Source organism: Poecilia latipinna, unplaced genomic scaffold, assembly GCF_001443285.1.
Source record: "Poecilia latipinna isolate Pla-1442-1.1 unplaced genomic scaffold, P_latipinna-1.0 Scaffold861, whole genome shotgun sequence".
Lineage (NCBI taxonomy): Eukaryota > Metazoa > Chordata > Actinopteri > Cyprinodontiformes > Poeciliidae > Poecilia > Poecilia latipinna.
Window position 1 is genome coordinate 162,034 of NW_015113477.1, and position 13,656 is coordinate 175,689.

The window sequence follows — 13,656 nt, forward strand, 5'->3', positions numbered from 1 at the left end:
GTTGTTCTCAATTCACCCACCTCCCCAATATTTTCCTGTTTTTGGCTCCCCCCCCCCCCCTACACACACACACACACACACACACACTGCAGGCAATCATTTAAATGCTCACCATCTGCAACATATCCACAGTCTTGTTTATTTCGTGTGATGTTTCCACAGCAACCCCTGGTGCGCCTGAGAGGCGGGGCTATGATAGGTGAGGGTCGAGTGGAGGTGCTGAAGAACGGAGAGTGGGGAACCGTTTGCGACGATAACTGGGACATCAGAGCAGCCACCGTGGTGTGTCGGGAGCTGGGCTTTGGCAGTGCCAAAGAGGCCCTGACTGGAGGCCGGATGGGTCAAGGTAACCAGGAGTTTATCACCGATGACGCCATTATATGCTGCAAAATATGCATGAGCTGATGTTGAAGAAAACACCAACATAATTTTTATATATATATATATATATGTATGTACCCACTGAATTTAAGATGAGCACTTCCAAAGTAATATTTTATTAAACTTCAATGTCTGTAAGCATTGAAACTAAAAGAACAAAACAACACAAAAACGTTCATTTCTTTCACATTTGAAACATCCTGTTGTACAATTTGTAATTACTAGCACCCCAAAGATGTGTTTATAAGAAATAGTTGTTACGGTTAATTTCTCACAAAATTTGGAGCTGTGGGAATAAAAAAAAAACAAACAAAAAAAAACAACTCTTTTTGTTCGGAGTGGTGAGATAAGCTTGACTCCTCATCCAGCTTTTAACTTTTTAATTCTCACTTTGATTGTAGATACAATCAAGTTCAGACAAGTAGCTACTTTTGGAGCCACTTCCTTCCTTCCAAGGATCAGTGCACACTTTCATTACCTGAAATGCTTTCCCATTTTGAAGAGTAGTTTGAAGAGAGAACATAAATCTCACATATTTACACCAGGAAAGCAGGAAGTCTCAGATGTGTAAAAGTTTCCTCACACCCTGATTAGCTTAAAAAAAGTAAAATAAATTTAGTTAATGTATTTGTGCCTATTTTTATTAGCTGCTATGTGTCGTTCTATTCTTTGTTCCATTATTTTTCCCCACCACTGATTAATTTTGTACTTCACCACGTTAAATCTAAAGAAAGGGTTGGATTTTTTTTTTTTAGAGATTATTCTGCTGAACTGAAAACAAATGTCTTTTTAAAAGGATCTTTACCAGAAACGGAGGAGCTTGTATGTCCAGCTGTGAAAATGCGAGAGGTCAACCTTCACCTCCACCTTATCTTTGGCTGCTGCATCACCACCTGTTTTTGTCTCACCTCAGCCCGTCTAGACTTGAAGTCAGCACATAAACGCAATAGAGAACGTATGGAGCAGCACATCGGTGTTTACACACCGAGCCCATTACTGAATCTGTGAAATGCAATATCCCACAGCTTTATAAAATTCATACGGCTGCAGGAAAAGTAGTATTTTTTCCCCCCTCCCTCTGCCTTTTTCTCAAAGCAAAACAGAGGAGTGCACAAAATGTTCCAGGGAAGAAAACATGTTTTATGAGTTTCAGGAGAGGAATTCTGGGTTGGAGCGCGGACAAGGCCGTTTCAGGGCTTCCTGGTCAAGCTAACCTCTCGCCTTACAACCTTCACCCCACAGACTTGGAAACAGTTTGTCTTGAGAAGCTTCAGCGGAGTACACAAATGTCAGTAAATCCTGCCACTAACGAGACGTTGTGACTGATCAGCTGTACAAATCAGCCTAATGCGGAGACGGCGCCCCCTTTTGCTGAATGTCGGGGTGCAGCCCAGAGAACATCTGGAGAGGGCAATTACAGATGTTTCAGGGGAGGCGGCAGTATTTCTTATGACCCTTCAGAGTTTCATTTTTGTCCGTCATAGCTGAGCTGCTTGTTTTCTTTGCAGTGTAATATTCATCTGCCCCTTTATGGAACATTCTGTCTGAAAAACAAGGGAAGGGTTGGGGGTATCATGTGACAAAAATATCAGATTTAACTTAATTCGAAAGAAAGTTACAGGTGCTGAAAGATTGAATATATATATAAAATGTTTTTTGTCATTTCCTGAGTAGAGTGCTGACTTTCCCGTGCGCTTGCTGTGTCCTGCAGGAGTGGGCGCTGTCCACATGAACGAGGTGCAATGCTCCGGGTTTGAAAAGTCTCTGACCGAGTGTTACTTCAATCAGGACTCCATCGGCTGCAGCCACGAGGAAGACGCCGCGGTCAGGTGCAACGTTCCTGCGATGGGCTTCCACAGCCGAGTGAGTTTTCACTCCACGTGGTTGGTGCTTTTTAAAGAAAATGTGTTTTGAACGACACGCAAACGTAACCGTCTCTCTGCCCAGCTCCGGCTGAGCGGCGGCCGTAACCCCTATGAGGGTCGTGTGGAGGTCCTGGCGGAGAGGAACGGCTCTCTGGTGTGGGGCTCGGTGTGCAGCGACAGCTGGGGAACCATGGAGGCGGTGGTGGTGTGCAGGCAGCTGGGCCTGGGCTTCGCCAGCCATGCTTTCCAGGTGACTTCTCCAACTCTGGTTTCTCCTCCAAACGCAAAGCTTCTCGGCTAACCTGCTTGTGTTTTTCTCTGAATACGATGAGCCTGCCCCCATCCATCCTCCTACAACAGAGAAATCTGTTCTCCCTCCCAGGGCTGCAAGAAAATAATGACATAATTCTTTTCTTGCAGCTTCTTGATACATTATTCATGCAGAACATTTTTTTTTTCCAAGTGCGGTCGCCAACAAATGCTAAAAGTGGTTACTACACTAAGAAATGCTGCAGAGACACATGAGGACTTCCTAGGAGTTCTGCAGTTCTTATGAAGTATGACAGGTCCTGGCCAGAAATAACTTTTTTCTCTCCTTTTTCTTTCTCCTTCAGTAGAAAAGTGTGTGCAGGCTTCGGTTTATTATCTAAAGCAGTGGTTTTTGATCCTGGCCCTCTAAATCCACTGTCCTTTGTGTTTTGGACACACCTGCGGACGACGGGAGCGTGGAAGAAGAAAAACGCTTAAAACACGCAGGGCAGTGAGTTGAGAGGACCAGGACTGGAAACAACAGCTCTAAAGTGAATTCTGCCCGTCAGAATAGACCTGAAAAAATGGACAATTTTGTACTTTTGACATTAATATCATTGTTAGGAATTCTCAGTTTTTCCAGATGCGTGTCCTATACGGTCCCATTTGCTCTCTGCTATTTCCACGATGTCTTTGTGAGGAGATATTCTTCTACATGTCTTAAAAACACAGCCAGGATCTTGTAAAAATAAAAAAAGAGCCTCCAATTTGGAAGAAAAGGATCAAATAACATGAGATGCGCGTGATCAGTTTCCATAAAGTAATGCTAATAAAACAGATTTACCTCGCTGCAGTTCTGGAGGCAGGAGATGATGATGGGTTACAGCCACAAAAGAAATGGATGAGATTACATCAGCCTGCCGGTTCTTCCCAGTTTAAGCCTGTTTGGTGCGACTGTGTACGGCATTAGCTCTCCGTCTCTAATTAGCTTTACTTATCCCAGGGGGGCAAAAATAAAGATGCCACTTGTTTTGAAAAAAAAACATCAAAACCAGGTTGTAAGTAGAGAAGGTTGGTTAATGGAGGTAACCCTATGGCAGATTTAAGAGTGTAGCCTCTCAGCAAGACTTTAGAGAAAAATGCAAGCAGATCTTTGAAGTGTAAAGGAGCCTCTAATTTAAAAAAAAAAAACAAAACAAAAAAAAAAAAACACATGGAAACAGTGGAACAGCATCACACTTCTGTCCCGATTGATTCCTTCTTATGTCACGAGGTGAAAGGACACCGAGCAAAACACCCAGACGATTTGCTCTGTATATGAACCTACTTTATAGATGTTGGAGAATTTATGGCTTCAGATGATCCAAATCTGGAAGGTATGCGAGAAAATTACAGGGAGGAGTGTTGATAACTGCAGCTTTATGAGCGGAGCCTCGACTAGGTCCGGCGAACGCTCTACATCGACGAGAGCACCTCTGTGCCAACTTAAAATTTCAGGCCACGCATAATCCACATCCAGATAATTATCCCAAACTTAAAGTTCTCGTCTGTGTGGTTTTTTACTGCAGAGCAGGTCCTCTTAAGACCCACTAGAGTCTAGTTCCCGTGTTGCTCCGGTGGTTTTCCAGGCGGACCTGACCACCAGATGGAACATGTGACAGCGATCTTAAATCTACACTTCTGCATATCTGCTCTTCTCCTCAGCCCACCAGCAAATATATGCATCACCCCTCCCACCCCCAGGCCAGCTTCTTTTGTATCCTCCACTTTCATGGTCGTTGGTGGAAAGTCTGACTTTTTCCCTTGCACAGGCTTTCCATAAGGTCTGCAAAATTGTGCAACAAAGCTGAGTCAGGGCTGAGGAGAACATCTGCACAGCTCCTTACTTTCTGTAGGCGGGGAGGGGCTGAGGAAGGTGGGCATAAATTATTTGATTGGACTAGTGCCAACAGTTAGATAATTGCTTTATAATGCATCTATGTCATCGTATCCAAAACAACCCCACACACCTCATGGTAATCAGCATGGTTGCCAGGAACAAAACTTGATTGGCTTATGCCTGGATTTAAACAGTTAGTCCCATTCTTTTTTTTTATGTAACTATTTGCATACTTAACCAACAAGAACTGATCAAATGGCTACATTTGTATAAGCTCTTACTGTTACTTTTCTTGAAGCTGAAAAGTCAGGAAAACTGCTTTTTTTTTTAATTTTTATGCCTACGCTAAGGAATGCATTTTATCTTTTTTTTTTTTTTTTAAATCTTGATTGTTTAGTTATACGGCGCGTTATTTCTGATTGAAATTCTCAGGAGACGTGGTACTGGGAGGGAGATTCATCGGCCGACCCTGTGCTGATGAGCGGCGTGAGATGTTCGGGAACGGAGCTGACTCTGGATCAGTGTCTGCACCACGGCAAACACGTCAGCTGCCCGAAAGGAGGCGGACGCTTCGCTGCTGGAGTGTCCTGCACTCAGAGTAAGAGACGGAACAAAAACACCACGTTCATGTTTCATTTACTAAATGTATACTTTCTGAAATGTGTTCAGAGAGTATACATTTCATATTTATGTTAATACCTTAGGATAAAATATAAACATGTGGCTAAAAACGGGAAAATGGTATTATTGGTTGATTGTCACATTGCAGCCGCAAACCTCGATGAATTTGATTGAGACTTTGTGATAGGGTGACAGAGTAGTGAAGGATTTTCATTAAAATATTGTGGCGCTCGTCTCCATTCAGCCTTCTGATCCTGTTGAGAATGACAGATATATTTTCAAAGACTTTCTCTAACCAATCTGACTGGGCTTGATCTAGTTTGCAAAGAAGAATGGCCAAACATTTCAATCTTCAGATGCGCAAAGGTGGAAGAGACTTAACCCCCCCCCCAAAAAAAAAAAACTGCAACTGTAATTGACTCAAGTTTGTAGGGTCACCTTTTGCTGCAGAGGGTGGAATACAAATTAAAAATATGTAAGAATGCATGCCACACTTTCCAGATTTTTACTTGGACAATACTTTTGAACCATATGCATTTGTCCCTTCATGTAACGAGGTGCTTCCTGTTTGTTTATTGTATTGAAATTGCCAATAATTAAAGTTTGTTTCCAATGTAACAAAATGAGAAAAGTTCAATATTTTTGAAAGTGCCTGTATGTAGAAAAAAAAACCTGTTTAGTTGCTGTTTAAAAAATGTCAAAGTTGTTGTGATGGAGAGTAGTAAAATAAACAAACAAAAAAAAAAACTCAATCTTGAATCTGTGGACTCCGCTCATGCTGCTGTCGTCCTCCCAGCGGCCCCAGACCTGGTCCTCAGTGCTCAGGTGGTGGAGCAGACGACGTACCTGGAGGACCGGCCCCTGTACCTTCTGCAGTGCGCCCACGAGGAGCGCTGTCTGTCCAGCACCGCCGACAATGCCGACCCAAGCTCCTACCGCCGGCTGCTCCGCTTCTCCTCCCAGATCCAGAACAACGGCCTGTCGGACTTCAGGCCGCGGGCGTCGCCGCAGTCCTGGGTCTGGCACGAGTGTCACAGGTGAGACCTCACCTGGACACGCCGTGCAGCTGTACTTCTGACCTTGTTACAACTCGGAGACTCTGATTTAGTTTTACTATTACTACGAATCGTGAACGTACATCAGGTAAATTGTTGTTGGGCAAAACTAGTAAGATCTTCTTAACAGATTGTTGAAAGATTCAAAAGATTTAGTAAAGCTCCTAGATGTGCCTGTTTTCAGGATGTCTAAACTCTCCCTGTGTCCCTGTGTAATCCAGACATTACCACAGTATGGAAGTTTTCACCCACTATGACCTGCTGAGTCTGAACGGGACTAAAGTAGCAGAGGGACATAAAGCCAGCTTCTGTCTGGAGGACACCCACTGTGATGAAGGTAGATTCTCCGTTTTACAATTTAGAGACTCTGGATGTTTTTTTTAACACTGAAACTACCTTTAAGAAATACTCTGCCGTCGTGCTGTTTGATCTCCGTGATTAAAATGAGCATTATTTTAACCGATCCTTCTGACACAAACTGTAAACATCTGCTCTGACATTTAGGCATACAGAAAAGGTACGAATGTGCCAACTTTGGCTCTCAGGGCATCACAGTCGGCTGCTGGGACACGTACAGGCACGACATCGACTGCCAGTGGATCGACATCACAGACGTGAAGCCGGGAGATTACTTCTTGCAGGTACAACATCCGCTCTGTTGGTCTCACCTTATGAAATATTCAACTTCTGGTGGAAAAGTCGGTCTCAGATCAGCCTGCTGTCTCCTATAGACCAGACAGACCCTCTTTCTGCACATTTGCCTTTTTTTTTTTTCCTCCGTTCACCGTCTAACATGTTACACAACTGAGCGAAGGCTCTTAAGGAACACTAAACATATTATCTGGTCGACCATCGCAGATAAACCTCTTTTGAGACCAATACTATTAACTCTGACACTGTTCTTTCTTTCAGGTCGTGATAAACCCAAACTTCGAGGTTGCAGAATCCGATTTCACCAACAATATTATGAAGTGCCGCACTCGCTACGACGGACACCGGATATGGACCTACAACTGTCATATAGGTGAGGACAACGTCTCCTCCGAGACTGGACTGTGGTATAAGTCACAAAATATGACATGTTGCTTATACAAATCCAGCTTTTTGTTCTCACATTTCCTTTTTGTAAAACACAATATTATATTCAGTGTCAATGTTTTCATGAGACCATGCAGTACTGTAGCAATTCAGTGAATGGCAGTGAAGCTGAATGATGGAAGTAGTGCAGAAGCACACAATCGAACAAACTAAGTGATTTATAATCTCTGAATAGAAGCTGATGGAGTGTTTTTTTATTATTAAATACAAAATTCAATACTTTGTCAGGCATTGATTGACCATTGCTTTAAAGATTCAAAGATTATGAAAACGGTAACAAAAAACAGGTGACATAAAAACAGAAGGCCAAAAGTCCCACAATCAAATGATGGCATCTTATCCTTTATAACACTTATTTAATAAATTGTGGCACTTTTGGTCCTCATAACAATAGCGCAGTTAGGAATAACTGTGGCTCAAACTACAATTAGTAAACTGTAAATTGGGGGGGGGGAATAATAAATATTACATATAGAATACCTTGTAATTTGCCCTTATTAAATCTTTGTTAAAGACTATGAACAGTTTTAACAAAAACAAAAAAAACACAACCATCGGTAAACGTAGAATATTTCTTTAAATCCTGAAAATTACTTTGTGAACAAGTCTTTGATATGTTAAAAAATTTTTTTTTTTTTTTAAACTTATCACTCACACTGTGCAACCAGTTCTCGTTCACCAGGACAACAAAAAGAAAAAAAGGTCAATCTTAAATATTGCCAACTGAACATATTTCAGGTGAAACCAACATGCAATAGAGTTTAATTTAAAACGTTTTGAGACTTTGGACCCATCTGAAATGACCAAAATATCCGTTTCATCCTTGTTGAGATATGTGCCTTATTAGTGTTGCCAAAAGTGAACAATATTTACCACAAGTTGGGTTCAGTTACAGAAATCTGAGGCAGCTCTTCAGAGCTACTGATGGGAGACGGGTCTGTCCAGTCCGTCTGTAGAAACAAAAAAACAGAAGAAAAAGTTGGGTCAAAAACTTGCCTTTTTGGGGGTGAATTTCTTAGATTTTTATTTTTGTCTTCACAGGTGGCACATTTAGTTCAGACGTAGAGGACACGTTTCCCGGATTGCTGACGAACCAGCTGTCACACAGGTAGACCAGAGCAGGGCGCATCACAAGGACGGAACTAGGAAATCTTCTGACAACCACTAGAGGGAGCTGTGTGACGCTGCATCTTTGGAGCAGTGCTGGATCATCGTTGTGCTCAGGGTTCAGCTGGTACAATAAACAACAGCTCCATAGGAAAACGAGCTGCTTGTTCAGTAAATGCATTTACCCCCCATTCAGTTGTACATAACTGTGTGTTTTAGAGTCTCTCGCTGTTCTTGAAAGTGTTATTTTGACCTGGTGCTCATGATGCAATGAGAATTAAAGCCACGTAACTTATTAAACCAAGTGTGGCGACGAGTGCATTGGAAACCAAAGCTTTATAATGTGTGGAGTGCATCAAACCAAAAGTCAGACACCATGTTCCTTAATGCAAGTAGTGACTGAATTTGTATTGTCATAATCTTACACTGTACATTTATCCCAAGCAGCTGTGATGAGAAGCAGCTGTATAAATTAAAACTGTTAAGAGTCCAGACATTCCCTCCACACGCAAAACCAAATGTTGTAATTCATCATAGAGAGATGAGCCAAAGCCTCTGGCAAGTAAGTTCCTGTCAAGACGGGAAAACTCCTGTTGTCAGGATTGGATTTAACTAGCTAAACATTGTGACAAATTGTATCCACTTCTAAATGACAGGAAAATAAAAGTCAAAATTTATATATATATTTTTTTTGCTCTGGAAGTGCCGTGTTCAACAGAAGCCAAGGTTGTCTGGAATTAGTTCTTGCAGCGATTTCCAATGTCTGTGAGGGATTTTCCTTCATAAATTAAACCGGAACAAAAGAGAAACGGAGAAGGGGTCGCTTGTTTTCACCAAACGCTCGTCTCCGATCTGCGCCTGTTTTCTAAATGTCTTGTTGAACTATCTCCATCAGGGACTTTGGTGCCTTTGTGAAATTACTGTAATGGCCACGCTTGTATGTGAAAATGCCTCTCAATGAATTTGTAAATGTTTGAATGTAGAACTGTAACAATCCTTCATTTTACAAGGATCCTTTCAGTTGCTAATTGTTTTAATATATTGAGGTGGATGTGGAAATGCATAACGGTTTTAAATAAAAACATGTTGAAAGCAACGTGTGTCAATCATGCGCGCGCGTGTGTGTGTGTGTGTGTGGACATTTTGGCTCACCTTCATATCTGTACAGTCTGCCTCCCGGTATGCCTAAAGCTCTGGTCACCATCCGTTTGGCCACTGCGCAGTCTGTCCTGGGACGCTCCTTCACCGGCTGGAGAAATTCTTGAAGAGGACACAAAACATTTAATTCGACTAGTGAGATTTCACCAAAACTGTAGCTCAAAGCGTCCTACCTGCCCTTCTGACCGCCTTGCCCTGGGCTTTTTTACTCCCCTCAGAGAGAGCTCGAGTCTTCAGCAGCGGGTGGCAGATGGAGAGGGCGTGGTGCGCTGCAATCAAGACAACCGCCACCGACCTCAGTCACCATGAGTTCAAACAGTTCATCACGTTTAGTGTACAGTGGAAAAAGCTCTGACCTGCCGCCTGGCAGGAGAAAACGCCCAGAGCGTGTGTGTTGTCCACCCACTTGATCTTCATTCCACCGTCACTGAGACGCGATGGGAGGAGAAAGAGGAAGAGAGAGGGAGGAAATTAATAAACAGCTATATCTATCTGCGGGATACAATGTAGAGTGCACAGTGCGAGTTTCTACTATTGGCTGAGACTAATCAGGATCCTTAAACAGACAAATTATTGCACGCTAAAAAGTCCTTTGTGATACGAATATTGCACACTGATATCACAATAATGAGAAATGTGTGATATGCTGCAGCACTAATTTGAACCCATTTTGGAAAATGTCTATTTGAGAGTTCAGACCTCTTGACCCAAAACACAAACTTCAATCTGTTTTATGCGACAGCCCAACAACGCAAAGTAGTGCATAGCTGTGAAAAAGTAAAAGTACGTAGTTGTCAAAACTCTTATCAAGAAGGAAGTGAAAACAGCACTGAAAAATTATTTTTCTACCCCTCCAGTCAGCAATTATTTATATGTGGAGTACTACCTGGATCATAACTTTATAATCCCACCTGTATTCTGTGAAAGCATCCAGGAGGTCGTCAGTCTTGAAAACAGATGGAAAGTCATAAATCTCAATGACATGGCTGAAGTCATCCGAGTTAAGAAACACGTTCTCATAGATTGCGTAATCATTGTGAACAAGCTCAACAGAGACGCCTGTCTCTTTAAGATGCATCTTAATCTGAAAAAGAAGAAGAAGAAAAAAACAGCAGAAAGCACCTCATGATTAGGTAACTACTGAGGTTCTTACATTTCCCATGCTGCTGGAAGACTTTTAGAAAATCTTTAGCATTTGCCAACATGTTTCTTCTGGCTGAAAGTACTATTAATGTTCTGGAGTTCCGACTTAGGTCTTATAGAGAATCTGTGGGGGGGAGCTAAAAATGATAAAAAACATTTAGAAAAAACCCTCTAAAATAAGACCTACAACCTACCTGTTCAGTTACATCGTCTGTATCTGTGCTTGTATCCTCAGCCTGAACGTTGTTGAGGTTTTCTCCTTCTGCTTCCTCCAACCTCATCTCTGCGAAGGACAGAGACTGGTCCCAGATGACCGCCTCGCTTTCATCCAGCCCTAGCGCCGACTTTTGAGTCTGTTCCTGGGGACAAAGCTGTGAACCGCTCTCAGGCACCCCAGTTACACCGTCGGCGGCACAGGCTTCCTGTGCAGAGGAGGCCGAGCAAACTTTTTGTTCTGTGGCCTTGGGGCAAGAACAAGACTCTGAAAGAGAGCTTCTGCAGCACTGAGCAGAACTTTTTATGTCTTTGTTTGCAGCTGAGCCCTGCGAGTCCTGCAGAGACAGCCTCTTCCGAACGGCTCGCGGCAGGTACAGGGGCTGGTCCGGCCTTTTAGGTGTTCGGCTTTGTGACGGGGCCGAAGGCGTCGCCTTGACGTCGGGTTCCTTCACCACCCTGCTGCCAGGGCGCTCTTCAGAAAGGCAGTTGCTGGTCTCTACATCACTGTCTTCCTCTGACTCAGCCCTACAGAAAAACAAACATCTTCAGTTGGGTTACCCTGATTTTCTTTCAACAACCTGTCTCAATTTTCACACATCAAAAAGAGACAAAAAGACACAGACAAGCTGCCTGGTGTTGCTTCTTGATGATATGAACCACCTTTATCTTCACTACTAATCGCAGAGGCATATATTTAAAAAGGAAAGACGTGTACCTGAGCTCAGAAGGGCAGACCACCACCCTACGGCACCAGCTCTCCCCTACAGAGAAGGTGGTGAGATCTGGTATGTCTTCTATTGTCCTGTGAATCAAGTATCGCAGTCTGCTGGGTAATGGGGGGAACAGAAGCACGCTGCACAGACACACACACACAAAGGGCAGACGGAAAAAAGATGTCAGCTTCTAAAGTAATGCAAAAGTGGATCTCTTAAGTGTTATAGGGATGGATGTCATACACAAGAAAGTACATCAAAAACCTACTAAATACATCTCACTATGTAAATTCTGTGTTATGAGTGCTTTCCAAACAATTCAAATGAGCAGAAGTAAATCAGTGGATAACGGCTCATGCATTTCGAAATGCTGACATTTTCACAGAGGACGTGATAAGAAGGCCAGGAACTTCAATCTTCTGATTGAGTCAGGAACAGGGGGGGAAAAAAAATCAGAAACCAACCAGTTATCAGGTAAAAAGCCAGAGTAAGCAGTACTCGGTTTTCTACACCTTGGGGAACCCCTGTATTAATTGTCTGAAATATTTCTTCTCAGTCTTACATATATAACGATTCTCTGGCAACATAGAGCAACATTTTGTTACACCATAAGCCTAAAGATTTTGTTGAAGTTTAAATGTTTTATTTTTATTATTATTATTATAATATGGTCAGATTTTTTGATAAAGGCAATCAAAGTAGTAACCATCTGGATTTCAGTTTAGTTTCTTAACAGCGCCCTCTTTGGGTCACAATGTCGGATGTTCTGCAGTATACAGTCGTCTGGGGAATCTGAAGTGATACAGAATTGATGCCATAATATGCGAGCGTTGAAGCCGCTTCGAGCTTATTTAGTTGTAGAGGAGGCAAGCTATACTACTTACTTTTTAAGGCTTCTTTTCTGTTGGTATGTTTCCAGATCATCCAAAACATGATGCAAAAACTGATTTTCTTGCTTTGGGAGATAAATGCCATCGTAACAAGGAAACGCCAGGGTGAACCAAGAGAAACGAAGACTATTTGTTGAATTTTTATTGGTCTGAACAGTCGTAATTAACGTACCATTGATCTAACTAGCTAAAATATCACAGCTGTTTTAACAGTCTGCATTCGACAGTTGAATGCAGATTTCAACCGTCGATATCAACCGTCGGATGTGTTAAAAACTATAGCTCCGATTGCGCTAATTTAACGTCAAGGACAGAAAAATTAGTTTTGTCGTTGCGTTTATAGTTTTAAGAACACATTTAAAACTAGAGGAGAGCTAGCATACTTTGGATAACGGCCCTGAATGAATAATAGCTTAGCCAAATGTTTATTTTAACTTACGGTTAACCAATGTTAAAAGAACAGAAATAGCATGTTTTAATGACCCGCTACCATATTAACCCGAATAAGACATGTTTGCTTTTATCCACTTCCTCCTTCTTGCTGTGGGAGCAACGACATATCCGGCATGTTTCTTTCAAAATAAAAGCAACGTCAAAAATCCAAAAACAAAAACTTATCAAGAATAAGTGCACGTCGTACCTTCTCATAAACTACTAATTTTAAAACACAATAGGTGTGTCTCTTTAAATAATAATGAAATAAAAATGTTCACTTATTTCAGTACTTCAACTCAAAATGTGAATCTTAAATACTATATGTTACACGCACAAGGACTGGTGTAACATGCTGATTTTCCTGTAAATAGGATAGAACAAGCGGGAGTGATGAGGCAGAAACAAATCTGTGCTTGGAATCTGTTCTGATTTATTAAACATTTTCAAACAGCACCATATCTGATCTTTCCTCAAAAATAATCCATTGTGTCTATGTTATTTTCTTTGTTATTCTACTTATTTCTGTAATAAACAGCTTTAATGCAAAGGTACAGCTTATGTCATATATAAGCTGTATGTATGACAGCTTATGTGTGACCACCAATAGTTTGAGACAATGGGGGTCTCAAACTAACCCCCATTTGTTACGCCGTATGCTACTGCATAAACAATATACAGTGTATTTGTAATTTTTTTTCTGTACAACAATATGTTCACAGAAAGACAGAATACAGCTAAACAGATTCGACTCATGTAACATAAAAACGACCTAATCAACATAACCAGGGGTAAAAGCAGTGGTGGAGAAAGTACTCAAAAAATGTACTTAAGTAAAAGTACAAATAC

General features: G+C 41.8%; 2 protein-coding genes across 3 annotated transcripts in view; one reads left to right on the plus strand and one right to left on the minus strand.

Moving 5' to 3' along the window:
• The window catches only part of loxl2a (lysyl oxidase-like 2a), a 28,280-nt gene extending 18,929 nt beyond the window's left edge, over window positions 1-9,351 (plus strand). The window contains exons 6-14 of the mRNA XM_015048135.1: window positions 163-346; window positions 2,093-2,244; window positions 2,329-2,496; window positions 4,807-4,972; window positions 5,792-6,032; window positions 6,272-6,387; window positions 6,555-6,691; window positions 6,963-7,074; window positions 8,190-9,351. Coding sequence (XP_014903621.1) covers window positions 163-346; window positions 2,093-2,244; window positions 2,329-2,496; window positions 4,807-4,972; window positions 5,792-6,032; window positions 6,272-6,387; window positions 6,555-6,691; window positions 6,963-7,074; window positions 8,190-8,260 — 1,347 coding nt within the window. The 3' untranslated portion in view covers window positions 8,261-9,351. The remainder of the gene's footprint in view (window positions 1-162; window positions 347-2,092; window positions 2,245-2,328; window positions 2,497-4,806; window positions 4,973-5,791; window positions 6,033-6,271; window positions 6,388-6,554; window positions 6,692-6,962; window positions 7,075-8,189) is intronic.
• r3hcc1 (R3H domain and coiled-coil containing 1) overlaps window positions 7,707-13,656 on the minus strand; it is a 15,931-nt gene continuing 9,981 nt past the window's right edge. Inside the window, exons 2-8 of one of the 2 annotated variants that reach the window (XM_015048136.1) lie at window positions 11,488-11,625; window positions 10,751-11,297; window positions 10,325-10,497; window positions 9,770-9,840; window positions 9,587-9,682; window positions 9,408-9,515; window positions 7,707-8,098 (exon numbers count right to left, since the gene is read on the minus strand). In XM_015048136.1, the coding sequence (XP_014903622.1) occupies window positions 8,067-8,098; window positions 9,408-9,515; window positions 9,587-9,682; window positions 9,770-9,840; window positions 10,325-10,497; window positions 10,751-11,297; window positions 11,488-11,625 (1,165 nt within the window). In that variant the 3' untranslated portion in view covers window positions 7,707-8,066. Of the gene's footprint in view, window positions 8,099-8,291; window positions 8,380-9,407; window positions 9,516-9,586; window positions 9,683-9,769; window positions 9,841-10,324; window positions 10,498-10,750; window positions 11,298-11,487; window positions 11,626-13,656 lie in introns of those variants that run through there. The other variant, XM_015048137.1, reaches the window with a different exon arrangement.